The sequence below is a fragment of the Suillus plorans genome (genome assembly GCF_016647745.1).
Source record: "Suillus plorans strain S12 chromosome Unknown HD556scaffold_95, whole genome shotgun sequence".
Classification (NCBI taxonomy): Eukaryota; Fungi; Basidiomycota; class Agaricomycetes; order Boletales; family Suillaceae; genus Suillus; species Suillus plorans.
This window is the reverse complement of record NW_024537479.1, coordinates 77,178-93,002: the sequence shown is the minus strand read 5'-3', so window position 1 is coordinate 93,002 and position 15,825 is coordinate 77,178. Positions and strand designations below refer to the sequence as shown.

Genomic DNA, 15,825 nt, shown 5'->3' with positions numbered 1-15,825 from the left:
CATATACATCAAAAACAAATATATGTGCTCATAATTTGAGCAATGACGAGGCTCTCAATGTGCTGATGTAAGCGGTGCTGGATAAGAGTGACGCCTATCTTATGTACGGTACTACCTCAGGCCTCAGGCCTCAAGCTTGTCAAAGAAACCACCTTGGTGTGTGACATACTGCATACCAGCAACTGTATTGAATGTTCCGGACCGTCAGACGTCTCATGAGCTGTCGCGAGTGTTGGACTAAGGACGTGAGGCCAGTTCGTGTCACGGTGCTATACAAGAACGAAAAACGAACGACAGTGTCCAAACTGGTATAGAAGATCCAGAGATATTATATGGGTGCGCATTAAGCTAACTACCACTACGTCTGCTGCCGGTCGCGACATCCCGGCGGGGTCACCTGGGTTAGTGTTAGTCACTGAATAACATCGCAGAGGCCGTCCAGCTTATGACAAAACAATCGGCTTCATCCAGAAAGCTAAGGATGCGGGAAGGTTATATTCTACGTAAGTTCGAGGAACGAGAACGTGCGTAGAATGAGGTCTACGCGGCGGCACTGCTTTTCGTGACTCATCTTTTCTTCTTTCGTACTACCACCTAGTACGACTCGCAGTCTATCTACTATTCGACTTCACCTTTATTTCGTCGCTTTTATTTAGCACTTTAGCATTTATATCATGCCGAGGATTATCAACGACCCAAACTTAAATGTTTGCCCGGACTATGCCTCACCGCACTACGCTAACGCACGAGCGCAACTGATAAACGACAATGTAACCGAGGAGCAGTCCATACAGCTCCTCAGGACCATCTGGCGCGCAGCCAACGACGCAGACATTGACCTTTGGGAAGGTCAGGTAGAGGTCGAAAGAGAGCAACGCGAGAACTTACGTCGGATACAAGAGGAGGAGCAAGACAGAATAGAGCAGGAGCGCATCGACGAGGAAGAGTCAGCACGGAAAGAAGAGAAAAAGAAGCACAAACATAAGTTCATGCCAATCCCGGAAGACACTGGCGTTCCAGACGAACCCTCCATAATTCCCTCCTCCTACGCGATTCGCAAGCTCGACAAAGGCGAGTACCTCGAACTGTGGTATTTCACTAACGACGGTCTAGACGAGGCACACTCCAAAAAGACCATCGACGATGATGCCATGGTCATGTCCACCCTCCCAGATGGATCCACAGCCTGGGTGTTGGCAGCAGCGGCACGCAACGCCTCGTCCGTCGTAGACGATGAGAACCTCTCCTTCGAGGAATTTTGCATAGCCTGCCCAAGGTTCATAGCGGCCATCGAAGAGGCCGACTGGCCACAAGACCGAGTTTGCATGATGGCCTTTTTCTGGAAGAATATACAGATCCACCCTTATCGTTCCATGCGGGACCCGCTTGCCCAGAAGGCTTTACTAGTTTATCAAGCCGAGCAACGCAAACGTTGGCACGTTGTCGCGAAATCAGCAGCGGGTCCGTACAATCTGTCCACCATCAATCAGAAGGTGTTAGACGCAACGAGGGAGAGAGTATACTGGCTAGAGCGTACCAAAAAAGACAACCAACGAGATTATAAGGTTAGCAAACTTTCCATTGCGAAATTTCGAACCATTACTAAATGCTTCTCTCGCACCCAATTTTCTTCTTAAAAATTTGCTACATCACTACACCGCTTTGCTTCATGCCACATGCTTCATGCCTCACCCTGTAATCAATGTCTCTCGTTGTCGCATCACTCGATGCATGGTGGCAAATTGCTTCACTCTTGCGCGTAACCATCGCATGCTTCCGCTTCGTCTCGAATGACAGGCTGATCAACACCTCACGGTCTCAACTGGCTCCTCGTCGAATCATCAACGAAATTATCAGCGAGACTCCAGGGAATCGCGGAAGCGTTCACCGTCGCTTGAGCAGGGAGGAAGACAAAAGAGGAACTGGCAGGATTTTCGAGCGGGCGCAAGTGGAAATGCCCTTTCTGCTTGCGCCGTCTGTCTTGGGCGAAACCCGCATTGAATCATCGAATGCAAGGCCACAAAGACATGGGACAGTGCTTTCGATACCCTATGCACATGCCTTGGAAAGATTCTCACCATGCAAGACGCGCGGCCCATATGCAGCGACTGGCAGCGTGTCTCAGGCTGCAGCGACACTTCCCACGATCGGCGACACTTCTGTTCAGGTTGCGCAGCGTCCACTCATGGAGCTCAAAGCTGCCCTCGAGCACAGAAGGCATAATGCCATTTCCCCTTACAAAGTCGATGCTTGGAACGCTAAACTTGCGACATCCGGACTCATTAACAGATACCCACATGTACCTAATGGACTTCGTCGAGGCTTTCGCCTCGACATTCCGAACATTAAACTCACGCAAATCCCATACAACAAAGACTCCATTATTACATACGAACGAGAATTCTTATCAATCATCCAATCTGAGATCAGCAAGGGTAGATACATTGGGCCACTCTCGGCCAATGAAGTCAAAGATCTTATTGGCCCCTTTCGGTCATCGCCTTTCTCAATTATACCAAAACCTGGACGCCCCGGGTGTTTTCACATCATTCAGAACTATTCTTTCCCGCACGATACATCGCAGAAGTTTCCTAACCCTTCTATTAATTCATATATCGATCCAGATAATTTTCCCAGTACCTGGGGTACATTTCACGTTCTCTCCCTCACTATCAGCCGTCTACCACCAGGTTCCCAACTGGCCACAAGAGACGTCGCAGAGGCGTATCGCACCATTCCCTTACACCCCTCTCAGTGGCCAGGTTCAGTGGTGCGCATATCTGATGAGCACTTTTGTATTGACACCTGTACCTGTTTTGGTTTGCACCCATCAGCAGGCGCATATGGAGTTGTTGCCGACGCCGGTCTCGACATCTTTCGGCATCAAGGGATTGGTCCCACGTCCAGATGGGTCGACGACCACTTGTTTATTCGCATACTCACAGAGCATCTTGCAGCATACAACTTACAGCGCCAAGAGTGGCATAAGGACATTATCGAACGGGGGCAACACCAAGATGGAGGGAGAATATGGTTCGGGGGACACGTCTTCGAGGACGGGACCCTCGAGGAGTTTGATGAAGACTGCCGGTTTCCCATCAGGGACCTCTCAGCATCATCCCCTAGGTCACCCGAAGACCTTCGGTTTTCATTTAATTTTGCCGATATTGATGGCACTTCTGACGAGCTGGGCATCCCTTGGGAGACCTCCAAGGACGCTAATTTTGCTTACGCGAACCCCTACATCGGCTTCATGTGGGACATCGCCCAGAATCAAGTGTATCTGCCCGAAGCCAAGAAGGAGAAGTATCTACTTGCCATCGCTGAATGGCAAGGGCGTGAAACTCACGTTCTTCGTGACGTGCAGCGCCTATACGGAAAATTGCTGCACACCTCACTCGTCATTACGCGGGGGCGCGCGTACCTCACCGCACTCGAAGCGATGCTGCGCATCGGATCCAATCGTCCTTTCCTCCCACGTCACCAAGTCAAAAGCCTACCAGACGACCTCAAGTGGTGGATCGCTCTTCTCCGAAGTCAATTCGTCGGTCGCACCATACCCAAGCCCATCACCTCTCTGCATAATCCCGCAGCTTTTTCTGATGCCAGCTCAGGCATTGGAATTGCTGTCGTCATTGGTCGACGATGGCGAGCATGGCGTCTTCGCGAAGGATGGAGGACGCTCAACGGGGCGAAAGACATCGAATGGGCCGAGGCAGTCGGGTTTGAACTTCTCATTCGACACCTTGTCCAATTGGGAGGCACGGAAAGACACTTTCGTCTCTTCGGAGACAATCAGGGCGTCATTGAGGGATGGCGCAACGGTCGCAGCAGGAACTCAGCTGTCAACACAGTTTTCTGGCGCATCTTCGCCTTCATCCATGACCTCCCAGCTCCATACTCTTTCCACCCGGTCTTCGTTCCAAGCGAACATAACCCAGCCGATGATCCATCCAGAGGCATTTATGCTAGCCCAGAACTCATGCTCCCCAAAGTTCCCATTCACGACGAACTGCAACGGTTTATCTTCGACCCATTCTCCAATCGCGACAGTGCAGGTAACCACTCCAGCTGCAGGAACGAATCCCTCATCATCGCTGAGTCTTCTCGCGACGATACCAGTGTCGATCTTAGTCGGGAGCTCGAACACATTGGCACCATCCCTGATTCCCTCTATCACATCCATGAACGCCAATGGCACGACTAACTCACGCTTTAATGCTCCTCTTCCTGTTGAACCGACAACTAAACCGCAGCCTTATAAGGTGGGTTTAGTTCCTAAGACCTTACCTCTTCGTCCACACTGTTCAGCAAGGGACAGACTCAAATGCTGGGTACCAGTCCAGACGAGATCGAGTCGAGACGCCAACGGGAGAATCTTGAGCGTGACTGAAGAGGATCTAGAGAGAGTCCTTATGGTCATCAACCAATCATGGGCTCAAGGAATGAGAGAGTGTTATGGAGCAGGATTACTAGTTTTTCACGTTTTTTGCGACGGTCACGCCATTCCCAAAGAACAACGCTGTCCAGCGGATACACTTACCATACTCAACTTTATCTCAGGATGTGCTGGCTCTTACTCCGGAAAAACCCTAGCAAACTATGTCTATGCCGTGCGTGCATGGCACACGTTGCATGGCCAACCATGGCAGGTGCAACCTGACCAATTGAAGGGAGCCTTAGACGGCGCCATCAATTTTGCCCCGCCAACATCCAAGAAACTCAAACGCGAACCATTCACCACGAAGCTCATTCTAGAGATTCGCCCCCTTCTAAGACTCTCTTCACCTCTAGATGCGGCTGTGTTTGCGTGCTTGACGTGCGCCTTCTACTCGCTCTGCCGGATCGGAGAACTGACCGTAACCGCCATGAACACGTTTCAAACCACGGCACACGTCACACGTTCGAATGTCCAAATGGACGCGGAGGATCGCAATGGATTGCGCGTCACCAAAATCCACTTACCACGCACCAAGACAGCACCTATCACCGGTGAGGACGTATATTGGGCCCAACAAGAAGACCAAATTGATCCCAAAGCCGCTCTTTTGAATCACTTCACAGTCAACAACCCTTCTTCAACCGATCATCTCTTCGCCTGGGTACACCCAAAGTATGGCTTAAGGCCGCTGTCTCGCACAGTTTTCTTGAAGAGAATCGGGGAAGTGGCTAAGAGGATCGGAGCTGACAATTTGAAAGGGCATGGGCTAAGGATTGGCGGGACGCTAGAGTACTTGTTGCGGGGTGTTCCTTTCGACGTGGTCAAATCGATGGGAAGGTGGTCAAGCGACGCCTTCACCATCTATCTACACCAACACGCTATGATAATGGCGCCCTATCTGCAGGAGTCACCTATCCTCGAACCGTTCACACGGTACACCATGCCTCCTCCACGTTGAACAAAGGTACGTGCACATCGCCCTCCTCCTATTTGTTGGGAGTCCATGCTTAGCCTGACGCGTCGCAGGGCTCCTGTTGTTTTTGGGAATCACGGCTTGCCCTGGACTCCGTCCGAAACGATGTTTCGGGTCAAAAAGCCCTGCGGGCTTTTAGCCCAAATAGCGTCATCATACCTCGTATTCTCTATTTGTCACACAGTAGATATTATTGAACGTCAATCATATCAATTTTGGCTTTTGAATAGTCACGAGAACAATCAGCAACGCATAGAGAGGTTCTTATCAGAGGCATTGGTAAGGCGGATAGTAGTATGACTCACCTGCGACTTTTCCCATGATCCTACAGGTGATGACTCCAAGGGTTACTTCATCCAACCTACCATCATTCCAACCGAAGATCCTGAGTCAATCACCATGAAAGAAGACATCTTTTGTCCTGTCATCACTGTAATGGCTTTTTGTTCGGAAATGCGGCCAGATTGTACCAACAACTTTTCAAATTTATGTATACGACAATGCGAATTATAAGTCTCTGGAACTCATCGATAACACCTCGCCTTATGCACTGACTGGCTCTATGTGAGTTGCAAGGTCTCTACAATATGCATTGACTGACAACGTCTTCTCCAGCTTCACCGCAAACCGCAAAGCCCTTCTATTTGCGCAAACAAGCTATGCAACGCTGCTGGTAACGTATATCACAACGAGAAATGCACTGGCGCGGTTGTGGGTCAACAACCCTTTGGAGGAGGACGAAATGAGTGGAACCAACGACAAAGCTGGGAGTATTAGGATCTTCTATCAGTTCGTTTCGGTGAGAAGCATCAAGGAGAGTTTCATGGGCCTGGAGGACTTCCAATACCCGTCAAACTTGTTTCGAAATAATTGGTATCAAGACAAAAATGCAAGTAGTCGATGTTGTATCAGCTGTTACTTGTGTTCGATGAGAAACATTTGTGGATGACGAATTTTATGGCATCCTGGGGAACAATGAGCACTAGAGCAGTAAACCTTGTCGCGCCATCATTACTCTACGATACTTGTGCTATGCTATTGCTGAAACGTACACTCTGCAGCCACGACGATAGCGAACACCTTCAAATTCAAGCCCGATGGCAGATATAGCATCAACATAAAACAAAACTGTACACTGGGTATTATCACAACGGGACTAGCACTAGAGATATTGGTTCAGTCACTACGACGGACAGTGAAGGCTAAGAACTCACACATGTTGGCAATTCGACCAGTTTTCTCCATGAGCCATGTGACTCAAATCAATATCCTGCCCACTGGGTATTGTTAATACAGTCCCAAGATGACAAAATGGTTGTTCTCGGGAGGAGGGCGGTGCCCAGAAAAGCAGCCGACGATAACCTCCTACCATCCATCCATCATCTTCCAACCTCTGCACGATTCAGGTATATACATTTCGAATGGCATACTTTCTAAACGGTTGAGATATAACAACCATTCATGGCTTCTTCATCGAATCCTACTGCATGTGGCGGCTACATAACCATAAGATTTGCATATGTAATATTCTACCCAATGTTGTTGTATACCACATCATTACATCTCTATTCTGCCTCGCGATAATACCAAACCGTCCCTCCTGCCCACACCATTAAGATGCCCTAGAACCAAATATCACTATTTTTACGGCGGAGGTCATCTAAAATTCCTTCAAAGACTCTGAGGGACACTCCCCTGGCGTCCAGGATGTCCAGGAGATCAAATTTATAGAAGGCGCCATTCTCTGTTTTGGGGAGAAAGTTGGGGATGTCCAACGAGGGAAAAGAACTCTGGGTTTCCCTCTCCTCTACCGTGGAGTCATCAGACGATGATGCTGGCGATCTAGTGCCGCGGAAATTTGGATCGCGCTGCTCTGACATTGTCTGAGGAAGTAGATTTCCCCGGTTCACGGTGCCGTAGACCCAGTGACAACCAGCAGCTATGATGACTCCCAAGTATTTCAGGGTACGATCAGCCTCAAATGCATGAAGAACCTGCTCATGTACTTGATCCTTCCAGATAAGTTCCCATTCGAATTCCCTACCAGCATGTGGCTCCGGTTTGATTTCAACTATCATAATAACCCGGCGGATTATATGACTAGTGATGTGCACGGCCCGGCTTCAGGCCGTGGGCCAGGCCAAGCTGGGCCTGAATAGGCCAAGCCAAGCTGGGCCAAAGTCACAGCCTGGTGGCGGCTTTGGCCTGGCCTGACATTATGAAAAGCCGAAGCCGCTGGCTTGGGCCGCGGCTTTTGGAACTGTGCCTGAGGCTTGCAGCGCCCCAAGAATCTGGCTTCTATCTCGTCTTGTTTTAGCTTTTCAATCACTTCCATTGTGCTTCATGTCTCTTAACTATACCAACTAGCTGATCATACGCATCAGATGACTGGTGAGCCATAGATATTGTCATATATGCTGATATTATGATCATATATAGAAAAGGTTTTCGTATTGCTGATACAGATTACGAGTACCTCGATCCCATCATCGGCGTGAGTATCTTTTTGAGTTATGCTCATGTTCATTATGACCCCTCACAGATACCTAGTACTTTTCGGACGTTGTGATCTAGCCTGGACATTATAATGTTCTCCACGGACAGCGGCAGCGCGGACACTAGACCTTACGGACCTGAAACTCACATTACCCCACGAATCTAAACATTCCTCATTTTCATTCCCTGTCACGCCGAATCGTAATTATTACTCTAGTTGATTGGACCGTTGTTCCATATCCCGAAAGTGCGGATTCTTTGTCTTCGAGTGCACGGTGTTCGCATCGGAGCTCAGACTCATGCATCTTCTCGACATTGTCAAACTCGCGCTCAAGACTCTCCCAAGCTTCCTGTTCATGTTTCACTTGAGTTACTAAGTCTTTGATGTGCCCTGCTAGTTCTTCCTGATAGGCTCGGTCTTGAGAGGAGTTTACGGGAGCGGATAGAATCTAACAGGTATGAAGTCTCAGTATCTGGGAACAGAACTCTGCATTGACGAAGCGTGTACCTAACAGGTATGAACTACGAGACGTTAGCTTTTGTATGTCGAAAGGTAAAGTATTTTAACTCACATCTCAGTATCTGGGAACAGAACTGAGGCGCTCGTTTGGCTTTGCTATGGCCTTTTATATGGTGAGTAATTCTCTAAACGATATATTGATATGAAACTTGTTATACGTCGCAGGTTCAGGGCCGATGTCAACTCTCCTTCGTTCCTGCCCCTCAACCTTGCGCTCGCATCGGTTACTCGTCATCGTGTACCTCGACATCGGCTTCATCGGCCTTCATTGACTCGATGGACTCTGACATTGACACTCGGTTTTTGCACATCTGTGTTCATTTTGCGCGAGCTCAAGATGACACTGATATACTTCAAAAAGGCAACTGTCCTCCTCGCTACAAGTGGTGTTTTCGTCAGTACGGGCGATGTATATTCGTGCATGTAGACTCGACTCTGGATGGGGGGCTGGAAGCAGAAACATGACTCGCTGTCATGACGTGCCGCTCAGGCTGCCGCATGCAGGACAAAACTACATTCTAAGATGTGCAGGTATGTCATATGGTCGAATCCCGGTTGAACAGCAACCTGCTCATACTCACTTTGTCAGGACCATGAATTCCCTACTCGAGCCGCGGCTCAGGCCAGAGCCGGGCCAAAGCCAGCCGTCATTGGTGGCTTTGGCCCGGCCTGGATTTTTTGCAGGCCAAAGCCGTCTGAAGCCAGGCCAAAGCCGCGGCTTTTGGGCCAAGCCGGGCCGGAACATCACTATATATGACCAGTAACGACCAGGAAGGGCTGTTGTGCATGTTCGAGTATTTGCACAAAGTCCGGAATTCTGAAAGATGCATTTGATAAGGTGGTAGTCTGTCTGGGTGGAGTTACTGGGGGAATACCGTCTGATGGATATGGATATGGCAACGACGAAGATCGAGGCAGCAGACGGGCGTTGACAGGAATGTTGGAAACATTCCCACCACGACGAGCCTGCATACGAGTGACGTGCTCCATAGTGGGACTGTCAGGGGATGGTACATGACGACGAAAGCCTGGGTGGAAAGGGCTAGGTGTCAAGTGAGGTAGTGGTCCTCCGAAAATTGCCTGTGATTGAGGACTGAAATCTGGGGTAGGGTTGTGGGCCACAGGGGATCCCGGAAGGGGGCTCCCTGGAGTCATCAAATGCCAATCTGGAGAAGGGCTGCCCATGGATATGTCAGACTCGGACTGTCATATCCCGTATTCCGGACCTACATCCGACAATATTCCCACGCCTCATCCGGACCTTCGGACGCCCTATCCATGTCTCCAGTCCTCTACCCATCCGGATCCCTGCACCTCTGCACATCCACATCCGCGCATCCATGTCCAGATCCCTTTACCTCCGTACATCACACCTCCATACCTCCGCAGCTAGCCTGCATCATTCATCCTTTGTCCTATTGCCCTAATATCATATCCTGTATATCCACGCTTCTTGTCCGGACATCTGGTCTGGTCTGGTCCGATCCGATCCGATATACGATAAGCTTCCTAATTCAATTCCTGTGCATATAATGTTGACACAGCCTATTCCTCTATTTGGTATTCCTTGTCCTCGGTATCTCGGTTATACTTACTACCGGTACGCTTACTGATCCGTTAACCTATGCTTCATTTCCGACTCGCGCTTGATAACTTTGCTTATGCTTCATACATAGCCTTGGACACTTGCTTACTGATCTTTCTGTTATTTCCTTAGTATATAAACTCTTGTATATGTCCTGTAGTTCCTCAGTCTGAATATCATATTAGTCCTCGCACTAGATCTCACTCTAAGTCCTCACATCAGTTCTAGTCTATCGACTTAGTCAATATCCATCTCGGGCCTAGGGAGAAATTCCCTAGGCCAGAGCTCCGCTTATCCGATCCCCGCTCATCCGCTTATCCGCTCATCCGCTTATCTGATCCTCCGAAGTTTCCGGACGTTCGTCCGAAACTTTCCCGCGGTCCTCCGGACCTATTCTGCTTCGGACTTTGTCCTTGCAGCCTTTCCTCTGTTTGCTTCTACTTAGGACTTGTCCTAAGTAGCCATTACATGTATCCGTATCAGGACGAAACCTCATCGTAATTTCCGGAAGTTCCTCCGGAACTTTCCCGCACTCGTCCGGAAGTTACTTACACTCGTCCGGAAAGTCCTTCCAAACTTTCCCGCGCTTCGGACGTCCTTCGGACATCATTCTGAAATTAAGGGCACATACTCAGGTAAGGGGCGCAGCGCACGAGCTGAAGCCAAGCCCCTCGGAATCAGTCCTACCCTTTGTGCACGGTCTTAACACGGACCAACTGGAGTCACTATTTGGCGGCAAGCGGCCGGAATCATAGGATGCAACGAGGGAGTATTGTGGAACACATGTGCATGCTGTTCCCATACCAGGGGCATTCTCTCGTATCTGTTAGAGCAGCCTGGATAGATAAGGCGAGGGAAAAATCACGCTCATTCCGGGCGATCATTGAATGGGAGCTCGGTGGAGTCTCTTGTGTGGCCCCTGCTCCTGCCACCAATTGCTGATATTGTAGTGGTGAGCAGTAGTAAAGACGACTTTATATTCACTTACCGGCGACGATGTAGAAGCGGACGTCCAGGCACTCTGGGTTGGTTGACGCAGTGTAGCTGTAGCATTTGAACCCACAAATTCCTGAGAGTAGGTAGGTTGGTGAAGTGAAGATGGTTCTAAAGCGCGATCTCGAGGTCGACAAAATGACATGACAGGGTCTTTGAGAGCCACTGGAATTGCGGTTTATGGGTTGCACTTGTGACTTTATACCTACAACACTAAGATTATTCAGACATTGTAGGGACATTGATCGATCCTTAACACCAGTGGAACATAAGTAGTCACAGGCTGCAGTAAACCGTTATCGATTATTGCATCGATTTTTTCTACACCGCCCAACAATGCCCACTCACTATGATTCTTATTCCATTTGGCATGATCGGTGCAAACCTTGTTCTTTTCGTCCGATGTGCGTTCACCTGTACCTGTAGGTTTGATGTATCACTTCTTACAATTGTAGATGAAATGGGATACAATAATTACTGAAGTCCATAGATACCTATAGGCAACTGCATGGGTTTCAGAAACCCGCGCGGGTGGTGGGTGTGGGTGCCCCAAGGGTGTGGGTGGGGGTCCATGTTTCAGGCACCCGCACCCTCACCCATACCCTTGGCTTGGGTTGACATGTCAAAATCACTATATTTCACTACCTAAACGGGAACTCGGCTACTTGTACTGTACAGTTGTTAAAAAAATTAATAGCGAGCATATCAGTATCACTATCCTCTAGACCCGAGTCATAGACATCATGCAGCCAAACATATTCGCAAAAACGGTAAAACGAGTCACCAAACTCACGGACAAGGCAAAGGCAGCCCTGGAAGAGAAGCTTGATGGCCCCTCGACTAAGAAAAGGAAGAATAACACGAATGGGGAAAATGCGGCACCGAGCCAGTCCAAGAAGGCTAAAAGTATCCCGAACCATCGTTGCACCAAGGATGACGTCCAATCAGACGACGTCACAGCTACTCCAAGTCCCGCAGCTACACCAGTACAGGGACATCGAGCAGTGGTTCGTACCGAAGAGGAAGAGGCTGATCTGCATAACGATGTGATCATGGTTGATGATGACGAGAGTGACGATGATGCCAATGAGACTTGCAATCCAAGTCCGGACATTGAAACTGCTGAAGATGAGCTCAGTATGCAATACGATCTTCAATTGAAACAATTTGTTAATCAGATGATAGCTCAACTAATGAAGGAGTGGATCTCACCTGTATACGCATTCTTCGAGCCCAAACCCCGTATCATTGAGCACGATGGACGTCGTGCACATCAGTTCAAGTGCTGTGCTCGAGGATGCAAAACTACAATTTGACAATTCCTTGACAAAAAGGATGCGAGGTCTACTGGTAACATGTGAAAGCACGTCAAATCGTGCTGGGGTGATGAGGTTCTGCAATCTGCAGACCAAGCCAAAGATGCCCAGGAAGTTCGGACTAAAATAGTTGGTAGCATCCTATGGAATGGGTCAATCACAACGTCATTCGAGCGAAAAGGCAAGGGGAAAGTGACGTACTCGCATCGCCAACATACACGGACTGAGACAAAGTACGCCACCATCCTTCCTAATTGTATTGAGAGCTGAAATAGCCACAATAAGGGCTGAAATCGTTCGTTGGGTTGCCGAAAGTCTACGACCATTCGAAATCGTCAAGGACAAGGGATTTCAGTCTCTTATGAAGACCGGAAGACCTGAATATTACTTACCTTCACCTGCAACAGTGTCGCATGACGTTTGGTTGGTCTTTGCCAGGACAAGAGAGCGCATAGCTAAAATCACAAAGGCACGGTCATCATTTAAACATAGCGCAGCATGAATCTAATATACTCACCAGCAGGAACATGAAGGTAAAGTAAACTTTACAACAGATGGATGGACTTCGACAAACCATCGAGCTTTGGTCGCTGTATCTGCGCACCTCGAACATAAAGGAGTGCCGCTGAGTCTGCCGTTAGATATTGTTGAGATACCAAAAGTAAGGATGACTTACTTTTGCCTGACTTGATTGATATTGAGCATGTTAGTCGCATACCGGCAAGGAATTAGCAGGAGCGTTTGAACAGATACTAGATGATTTTGGAATCATAGAAAAAGTTAGTCCAATCAACACAATGTATTCAATGAGACTTACTGCAATGAAGATCCTGGCTGTTACATGCGACAACGCATTGAATAACACAGTAATGATCGACGAACTCAGTACCACACTCCCCGACTTTGGCGGAAAAGCATCGCACACACAGTGCTTTTTGCACACAGTGAATCTTGTAGCAAAGTCCTTGCTCCATGAATTCGAGGCACCCACAAATGACGAGGACACAGAAGAGTCGATAGCTGGTGACGAAGATGACGTGGATGGCTTGGTCGATGAAGTTTCTTTGCTGACAGATATGGAGCAGGAAAACCTTAAGAATAGTGTGCGTCCCGTCAAGTTAGTACTCACAAAGGTGGGAGTTCGGATCATAAAACATACCTTGAAAATTGACATAGTACCTAGCTTCGCAAACTCGGATTCAAGATCATACATTCGACTACGAAACTCCTCCCAGCCTGGCATGAAATTCTTGAAGCTTTGAAGATGAAGGTTGCGACACTCCCACGGGATGTTTCCACACGCTGGAACTCGACATTCGACATGGTCGAGTATGCACTGAGGCATCGAGAGGCAATTGATGCTGTGACCCAGCGACGAGACCTGGGCTTGCGACAACTTGAGTTAACAGACCAGGAATGGGTAATTGCGGAGCAATTACGGGATGTCTTGAAGGTGTGTGCGCATATGTAACCATATGTAACACTGTGTGTTACTTAATTAGTAAGACTTAACGCTTTGCTCTAGATCCTCAAGGACGCAACACTGTTCTTCTCACGTTCAACCCCAAACTTGGCGACTGTTATCCCAGCAATGGACCTAATCGATGAGAAACTGACCACTTACTCCCTGAATACTTCATTCCTTCCATCGATTTGTGTAGCTGTAGGACTCGCCAAAAAGACATTGAATCGTTATTACCAACTGACAGATACATCGGAAGTGTACCATATTGCCATGGGTAAGTTTGTTTCTTAATCTATGTCATTTGTCTGACCTCTTACTTTTAGTTCTACACCCGCGTCACAAACTCGCATATTTCAGACGTGCGAAGTGGGAAGACACTTGGATTGAAACTGCCGAGACGCTTGTAAGGGAGACATTTGAGCGCTCATACTCCGACTCGATGTTGGCAGCCTCACACACAGACTCTGAGGCAGATGATGGTATAGCAGCAGAAGTTTCTTCAGTGAGTTTTATTGTCCGTTTTGATGCACTCACTGAGTCGCAAACTAACTACATCCACAGGACAACATCTTCGACAATATCCCTGTGCTTGCACCCCCGACAAGTCACTCTGAAAACGAACTTGACAGGTACCTGGGCACTGACATTGAGCATGTCAAGGACCCCCTTGCTTGGTGGTATGAACGTCGTATCGTTTATCCGTGCCTTTCTCGCATGGCGTTAGATTATCTTAGTATACCTGGTATGTTTTGTTTTTTCATTTATTTTGTATTAAGGAGCTAACTATTCGACTGTGGTAGCTACTTCCGTGGATGTTGAACGTCTTTTTAGTCGCGGGCGTCTCCTCCTTTCACATGTTCGCTCTCGATTATCAGCTCAGTCAACCCGCGCGCTCCTGTGCCTCGGATATTGGAGTAAGCTCAATCTAGTGAAGACAGAGGACGTCATGTCTGTTGCAGCACTTGCAGATGTTGAAGGTGAGGAGGAGGAGGAGCTCGAGATTGGGTGGGATGCCATTAAATTAGAGTAGCTACATTTTGTACATGAACCGTTCGAATTTGCAGCGACCCACGGGTATACCCTTCGTGGGTTACTGTGCGGGTCATTTACCCGTCCACCCATGCAAAAACCCAGACCCGCTTTGAGGGTATGGGTATTCCTCCGGGTGTGGGTGCGGGTAGTAGCGCTGACACCCGGGGGTTTACCCGTGCAGTTGCCTAGATACCTATCATTGTAGGGCTGATATATCAATGGAGGATCCTGTCAGGACACTCCCATAATAATCTCACACCCCTAATTTTCGCATTTTTGGCCACCTACTGTGGGACAACACTTAAAAATAGATTGCTTCTCCACATTTTCGCATTTTTAGCCACCCCACTACACCTAAAACATCACCCATTTTGGGAATCTCCACAATATCAATTATTCCCACACCCTCCCCACCTCACTGCAGCTTCACCACCACACCACAATAGGTCCCCTCTTGTATCTAAGTAGTAGTTTGGTATATATATGTACAATATAATGTAATAGACCGCTTTTTTTGCTTATTTGTGTGCCTGCTCCTCCTCTAGAGGCCATTTAACATATGTTAGAGTAAAGAACACTTTCACACTTTTGCCCCTTTGGTGGTAAAGTGTTCTATTATATTCAAAACATGTTTATGAGCATATATGAGTATATTCCCATCTTTATTTGACCCCCTGAAGCGCCCTACATCAATAGATATAGCACATATGCAAGAAAACACAGAATATGTTCCTATTTAATTATTTCTAGGTGGACAGACTTGGAAAAATGATTCCCAGTATCTATTCAACAATATGAACAATGTATCAGGAGCCCAGGACCATGGGATAATTCCCTGTTGCATGGTGTGCCCCCCCTCTCCTGGTGGTTTACCCCCTGTGAAATTTTTTCCTGCAGGACCAGACCTTAATTGAGGTGAGGGGTCTATTTCTATGTATATTTGGAGTAGATCTATCATATAGCTGGCCCAGAACACACATAGGATCCTGCTACAAGAACAAAAA

The 15,825-nt window shown here is 48.2% G+C and overlaps 3 protein-coding genes across 3 annotated transcripts; 2 read left to right on the top strand and 1 right to left on the bottom strand.

Moving 5' to 3' along the window:
* Window positions 1-674: 674 nt before the first annotated feature.
* Window positions 675-1,637, top strand: HD556DRAFT_1248538 (uncharacterized protein; the record flags this gene model as incomplete). Its single annotated transcript, XM_041298779.1, has 1 exon — window positions 675-1,637. One exon carries the CDS (start codon window positions 675-677, stop codon window positions 1,635-1,637), a length of 963 nt encoding a protein of 320 aa, XP_041153723.1.
* A 4,176-nt stretch (window positions 1,638-5,813) lies between these two features.
* Window positions 5,814-6,400, top strand: HD556DRAFT_1313610 (uncharacterized protein; the record flags this gene model as incomplete). Its single annotated transcript, XM_041300819.1, has 4 exons — window positions 5,814-5,846; window positions 5,878-5,978; window positions 6,030-6,307; window positions 6,348-6,400. The coding sequence occupies 4 exons, from the start codon at window positions 5,814-5,816 to the stop codon at window positions 6,398-6,400; spliced, it is 465 nt and encodes a 154-aa protein (XP_041153722.1).
* Window positions 6,401-7,036: 636 nt separating this feature from the next.
* Window positions 7,037-7,749, bottom strand: HD556DRAFT_1313609 (uncharacterized protein; the record flags this gene model as incomplete). The annotated part of the gene is made up of 2 exons (XM_041300818.1): window positions 7,037-7,454; window positions 7,529-7,749. The coding sequence occupies 2 exons, from the start codon at window positions 7,747-7,749 to the stop codon at window positions 7,037-7,039; spliced, it is 639 nt and encodes a 212-aa protein (XP_041153721.1).
* Window positions 7,750-15,825: the final 8,076 nt, after the last annotated feature.